Source organism: Coturnix japonica, chromosome 13 (genome assembly GCF_054131305.1).
Source record: "Coturnix japonica strain WE chromosome 13, WE-NBRP24, whole genome shotgun sequence".
Taxonomy (NCBI): domain Eukaryota; kingdom Metazoa; phylum Chordata; class Aves; order Galliformes; family Phasianidae; genus Coturnix; species Coturnix japonica.
In genome coordinates this window covers 2,451,560-2,458,485 of record NC_140675.1, presented here as the reverse complement: position 1 = coordinate 2,458,485, position 6,926 = coordinate 2,451,560, and the positions used below count along the sequence as shown (strand labels likewise).

The 6,926-nt window shown below is 48.6% G+C and overlaps 1 protein-coding gene and 1 long non-coding RNA gene across 2 annotated transcripts; one reads left to right on the top strand and one right to left on the bottom strand.

Annotated features, from left to right (window-relative positions):
• Window positions 1–2,130: 2,130 nt before the first annotated feature.
• LOC146758575 (uncharacterized) lies at window positions 2,131–4,747 on the bottom strand. The gene is made up of 3 exons (XR_014933983.1): window positions 4,682–4,747; window positions 3,129–3,203; window positions 2,131–2,217 (listed from the first exon to the last, which is right to left on the bottom strand). It is a non-coding gene; the product is annotated as an uncharacterized LOC146758575 (long non-coding RNA).
• Window positions 4,748–5,309: 562 nt separating this feature from the next.
• LOC146758574 (inositol 1,4,5-trisphosphate receptor-interacting protein-like 1) lies at window positions 5,310–6,926 on the top strand. The gene is made up of 2 exons (XM_085514878.1): window positions 5,310–5,360; window positions 5,637–6,926. Exons 1-2 carry the CDS (start codon window positions 5,310–5,312, stop codon window positions 6,906–6,908), a joined length of 1,323 nt encoding a protein of 440 aa, XP_085371004.1. The 3' UTR covers window positions 6,909–6,926.

Here is a 6,926-nt window from a genome sequence, read left to right as displayed (position 1 = left end):
GTCTTTATGAAAGAAACATGTACCAGTCTTCAATTTGTCTTTGTTTCAATCTATATAGGACTTTCAGGACCCATTCCCAGATACAAATATTTGAGATTTTCAGTTCTGAATATCCTGTCTCAAAATACCCTGCAATATTAACTTAAAATTCCGTGCTTCAGTAGGAAGCCTCATGAATACCTGAATTAACTGAATACTTATAGAAAGCTGATACATGCAAAACTCATCCTATGAATTACACAAATGTTACCTAAAAGTGATCCTCACATGGTGCTTTCCCAGATTTTTACATGTATGTTACCAGTGCATCCAATGATGTGATTTACGTTGGAATGGTTTTATTGGTCAGTTTTTGCAACTTTGGTCTTTTTTCTTGATCAAAGAATTTCCATTTTTCTCCACTAGAAAACAGACACATTGAAGACTGCTTCGGTGTCCTAAAGATGTATTGAATCGAGCTAACACAGTATTTTCTGGGTAAACTAAGCACGTGAAAAGTGATCTTGCTTTTTTATTTAAAATTAGACAAATGCTCATGAGCTCTGGGTCTGCTTCCAAGTTGAAGAGAAATAGTTTTATTGATTTTAGTGCTCTCGATAAATTAGGAACGTGCTGAGAAAAATGCTCCACTCCCATGAGTTTGGAATTTATTTTCAAACTGAAGGGAATGTTTGCTGTGTTTACTGTGGTATTCAGGCACTGGGTTCCTTTCATCTTTCTCAAGATGCAGCTATATACAACTAGAGGATGCAAAGACAGTGAAGCATTTGTTGCTTTGTTTGTTTTGTTTTTGCATATACTGAAGGTTTTATTTCATCACCCACTTTCATGGAAGAATAATTCAGAATTAGTTCAAAGTAAAGGAGGCCTGAACTCCTTCCTTCCTCTAGCTCAGCAGAAACCAACATTTTTGGAAGATTTGCAGAGGAAGGAGCGCAATGAAAAATGATCCCACTGAGTCTGGAGTCCAACGTGTCATTGATGCAACCCACACAAAAAATCAAAGCCAACCTTCCACAGACATTCTTTGACTGAGATGAGCACCACATGCAGATTGAGGAGCAGACCTCGGTGATTACATTGCTCTGGTTGTGATAAAAGAAGGCAGCACTGGGAGGGATTCCCTCTGCTGGTCCTGGGGGGCCACAGTGATTCTTAGAAGGTCATCCTGCCTCTCTGGTCTGGGCTTGAGAGTGAAGGAGAGCAGTGTTGTGTAGATGAGCAAATCTATCTCATTTACCATTTCATGTTTTGAGAATGAATGAAAACAACTGAAAATCTGTCTCCACAACATTCTCATATAAATTATTTATATCAGGATTGTTTTCAGCCCATAGAGACTGCAAAGCAGTAAAGGTTCATCCGATCCCACAGGGATGGGCTGGCTGCTCTGATGGGGCACTGCCTGGGCTCAGCTCCATGCTCCCCCAGCAGCCCGTGCAGGCAGGCAGCAGCCAGTGCCTGCAGTCCATGCAGCCCCAGCACAGCACAGCCGGCGCACAGAAGGCTCAGCAGGTGCCGTTTCCCCCTCCTCCTCCTCCCAGCTCAGCACCCCGCAGTTGTCTCCACCAACTCTCCCGTGCAGCGTTAATGTGAGGGAAAACTGTGGCATCACCATGGTGCAACTCTGACTTCCCCTCATCCCTGATCAGTTCTCAGACAGGTGTCAAAAGAAACATGATTTCAGGAAAAAAGGGCATTAAGATGTCAGTATAGAGACAAACTCAGACTGTGAGCACATCTGTATATTCTTGATTATCTTTTTAAGAAAACTAAAAGAAATATTCCTGAGTGCTCCACTGGAAATAGTCAGCAAATAAGATTCAGTGTTCATGGAAGAAACCTCTATTATCTCTGAAACAAGTTAGCATAGCACGGGCAGTCAGCAGCCAGTGCTGCATTTACACACTTAGAATGAGAAAAGGAAAACCTGAAATTTCACACAGCATTGAAAAGAAAACTATTTTTGATATCTTAAGGCAGATGCTGGGTCGTGGTCTGATGTGTTGTGGTTCAGAAATAAAATAGGTCTTTAAAAGGAACAACAGCTCTCTTTTCTCTGGAGGAGAAGTTCAGTGAATCCTTTCAATTTCCAAAGGCGTAGAGGTCAGACTGCCCTGTGCCCTCACTGTGTGCTTTCTGCATGAGGCTGAGATGACTTGTGTGATCTCATAGGCATGGGCTGCTTTAAAGACTGCTTTATGCAGTACATTCTGCCTGGAAAAGCAAACTTACTTTTAGTATTCCTTCACACATGATTTTGCACAGACGGCTTCCCAGGGAGTTGAACTCAGCCTGCACTGTGAATGGTTTGAAAAATGTCTATTATTTAAAAGTTTCATTGTTAGAACTAAACCCGAACTGTTAAGAAGGAGCCTCAGCCACAACCAAGAACAAGTTCAAACTCAACAAAAAGAATTGCTGGCCATCTCTCCCGTTCTTGTCTTTTAAAGCTACAATAACAACAGAAAAACAATAAAACACTTTCCAAGCTTGGGAGCACTTTAGCATCAGTCTTGCTGACAGGAGCACCTTCCTCAATTATATTTTCATCATCAGAGAAACTATGAGCCCACTGTAACTGGATAAAAGCCCTTCAAAATGAGAGCTTCCTTCAGTGTCTCACTCCCAATCAGAGGTGCTTCCACGTGGCAGCCTCCAGACCTCACAGTTTATAACAACACAATGACACTTAATGACATTTCTCATCGCATTTCTGTCTCACATGGGGAGTGCACCACTGGAGGGGATGCACTAGGCCATGTGTGAACTGACTGGAGAAGAACTGGAAATACGTCATCACTGTTTTGTTTAGAAAAGTACTTCTGACAAAAAATCACAGGTTTTTTGTGACTTCATAGAAAGATTTATTTCAAAAATATGAAGTAAGACCTGCATAAAAACTTGAACAAGATAAGCATGATTTTCAGGTTAGTGAAAATCAAGCACATTAATAGACAGCTCCTGGTTTCTGCATACAGAGCTGATTTTCTCTCCGTTGTCTCACTTGAGGGAAATTGAGCAATAAATGATGGGAACCAGTGGAGAGCATCCTCCTTCCAGGGCTGCAAACTACATTTGTCTCAGTTGTGCACACAGTCTGCATTCACACTGTGGTGAGTGCTCACCTGTGAGTGTGCAGTTCAAGTGCTTGTCCGGATTTATTTCTTGGTTGTTAATGAGTATTCAGTTTAGTTGTTTACCTGAAATGCAAAAAGTAGAGATTGGAAGTTTATTGTCATGTGCAAAATTATTGAGGGTGCACTGGATAGATGCATAATGCAAGGGGCTTTGACTGGTTTGCCTACAGAGGAACCCACATTGGTGATTCTCTGAGCAGCAGCAGCAAAGCCTCACATGTGGAGGCTGACCAGATTGCAGAAGGGGAACAGGATACAAACAGTTTGAGGAGCTGCTTCACTGACATTTCCAACACTGTTTTGGTAAAGGCCTTTGCTAAGCACAGTGACCTGAGATAAGCACAGAGTCAAGTTTAACATGCCTGAGAGGAGGATCTGGAGAGGAGGATGTCAGAAGTGCTCCAGTGTTACCATGATGACTGGCTTCCCACTTGCCCCCCATTGTAGTTGCACTGCTTGGCACTGGAAGGCACCAGCCTGGAGCTCCGGCTGCAAGGCTCCGCCAAATGCAGGAAACAACAGACACCCAGAGACTGGTGAAGTACAGAAATCTGAATGCTGAATTCAGATTCAGGAAAGAATAGGTCCTGTTTCACTGGGTTACACAGCTTCTGTTGGTTAATAATATTTATTGATATCCTTGTTACCGGAAACAGAGAAGAAGAGCGATTATCTTCTGTGGAGAAACCTACACTAGGGAACCTGCTGTAGCAGGGGATTTGGTCTAGGGGATCTCGTGAGGTTCAAATGACTTCCAACCCTGTTGATCTGGGATCTCCCCTGGCTTCAGGAGGTGACTCTGGCCTTACCTCCCAGAAGTCAATACAGCCATGGCTGGGAGCCTTGTGCTGCAGGCAGCAAGGTATGCAGGTGAAGCACAGCTGGTCTGACAGCTGCCATCACGCTCCTGTCCTACAGGGCTGTCTCCTTACCTACCAGACCACTCTGTGCCTGCAGGGCTGCCTTGGTTCAACACCCACAGGCTCCCAGCCAAGCCTTTCTCTGTTGGCCTTTGAGAAATATTCCTGCCTCGTGCACATGTGATTTTGCAACATGGGGTAGACAGCAGTTGCTCCTGCTGTTTTCTCTACAGCATAAGCTCACCCAAAGGAGCCAGAGCCCATGCAGCTGAAGAGGCTGCTGCACATGTGGGCATCCTAATCATCATTGTTAGAGCCCCTTTGAGCTGCTTGGATCGAGCCATCTGGCCTTTTGCTCAGAGGACGTTCAGACCACCGGTGGCTGAGGGAGCAATCAGCAAAGGGCTGTGTGATGTCAGGTGCTGAGACTTTGACATGACCGGCACTGATCTTCAGCTTTGTTCCCTCTGTGGCATTTCAGCACTAAAATGAGTTTCTGCATATGCTGCAAATTCTTATGTTTCCTCAGGAGCAGTAGTTTTGATTTTCCTTTTCTGTCCAAATGATTTTCCAGGGACAGTGTGTTTGGAACATAACCTGTGGGGTGGCACATGAGGAGCACAGCATCCATGGGAAATACCACCCCATTTTATTTTAAAGAAAGGCCCGGGCAGCTCCCACCTGCTTAGTAAAGAGCGTCCCCAGGAGCTCTGTCCAGAGATATGCCTCCAAATTGAGGCAGTGCCGTGGCTCAGTGGCCATGTGCCCACCCTGGGCAGCTGAGAAGGGTGGAGTCGGGCAGCCCATTTGTGACATCAGCAGGAATGCATTGCATCACAACGCAGGGGATGGGTTTAGGGCCACAGGCAGGCAGCGCTGCTGCATTTTTGACCTGGGCCAATGGTGAGTGCAGCAGCAGGGGAAGGTCGGGCTGGACGAGGGATGTGGTGCAAACACCGGCCCCTGTGGGAGCACCACGGGCAGTGCTTGGAACTGTCCCTGCCAGCACTGGCCTCGGTCCCTGCTGCCACCCAGCTCCCTCGTACCCACTGCTCCTACCTGAGCACAGGGCCATGCGGCTCCTGGCCCCGCTCCCTCCCAGCCCCACTGAGCCCCTCTCTCCCATCTCTTGCAGATCATGGCTTTGGTGTTTGTTCTCGCATTGTTGGTGCGGGCGCTAAGTGTCAGTGTCAATACTGATGTGCTCATGCTCGAGAACGTGCAGCGGCGCGAGGTTGATCTGCAAAAGCACATGATACCTCCGCAGCACGAGATTGAGCAGAGGAATGAGCAGCAGAGCTGGGTGGACATGTCATCTCTGCTCTTTGCTCTGCTGGATTACTGGAAGATCTGGTTCAATGTGGGGCTGATTCTGTTGCTCCTTTGGAACATGTTGCAGTCCATACAAATGAGCCAGCATGATGAAAGCAGCAGTGAAAATGACAGCTCCAGTGGCGAGGAGGAGGCATCGGGGGCGGAGCAAGAGGAAGAGGAAGAGGTGGAAGAGGTTGAACAGGAGGAACATCAGGAGGAACAGGTGGAACAGCAGGTGCAGGAGGAAGAGGAACAGGTGGAACAGGAGGAACAGCAGGTGCAGGAGGAACAGGAACGGGTGCAGGAGGAACAGGTGGAACAGGAGGAACAGCAGGTGCAGGAGGAGCAGGTGGAACAGGGCGGACAGCAGGAGCAGGTAGAACAGCAGGAGCAGGTGGAATTGGTGGAAAAGGAGGAACAGGAAGAAGAGGAGGATGACGAGGAAGAAGACTTCAAAGATTCAGCACTGACAAAATTTCTCACAAGGCGTGCCCTGGAAAAGGTGGAAGGAAGGGCCACCAGGTGCCCTATAGTGGAGGAGCTGATGGACCAGCTCGTGCAGACCTTCAGATTCATCTGGTCCAACAGCTTCTTCCCGGTGCTGCAGCCCGCCATTGGGGTGGGCAGTGCCTTTGAAGGCTGGAGTCCCCGGGAGTGGGACAATGTGTACTGCCTGCTCGTGCCCATAGAGCCTCCCCCCGGGCACACCTTCCTCCTGGAGCTGGGAGATGAAGGGCACGGGCTGGCAAGGAACTCCCGCGTCCGCGTGGAGCTTCAGTGCATGTGCCAAAGGGAGAAGCAGCTGGGGAATGTGCTGTGCTTCCTCCACCACCATGAGGAAGAGCTGAGCCAAAATCAGGACCCCAGCCTGCTACAGACTCTCTGCACTGACTCCTACCTGGATGTGGAGAGAACTGTCACCTGGTTCACCGCACAGGTGGCAGCAATCTGGAAGACCACCCACCACGCGCACGCCTACAGCCTGAAGGTGCTGCCTTCCAGACGCTCCTGCAAGCTCCAGCTGACAGAAGCCTCCAGCGGGGAAAAAGTCCTCGTCGAGCTGCTGTTCGGGGTGCAGCAAGAATACTCGGACATCTACCTGACCAGCCAGAACACAGACACCGGCTTTACGCCCAGCACAACATGGCCACAGAGCTGTGCTGTGGCAGAAAAGAAGTTCTTCCAGCACACGGCCAGGAGTACCGGACAGGACAGCTCCCACCTGCACTGCCTGACGTTGCTTGCCAGCATCTTAGTGGGCATGGGCTTTTCCACCTATGTCATCAAGACTCTTGTCCTCCACACTTTGGCCATCATCCCTTTGAAGAAGTGGCGCAGGAAGTATTTCCTGAATCGGATGGAGAATCTCCTGCGGTACCTGCGCTTCTGCCTGGATGAGAAATGCCTGAACCACTTCTTCCTTGGCAGCAAGTCGGTGCACAGCACGATTGTCCTGCCGCAGTCCTTCCGATCCGCCAAGCCGCTCAACCTCTTCCAGCACCTGGAGGAGGACCCGGACGCCCACTCCATAGCGCTGCGTGAGTTCAGGGAGCTGAGAGATCGCTACATCAGACTGCTGCTGTTCGGACGCTGAGAGAGACCTTTGTCCGAA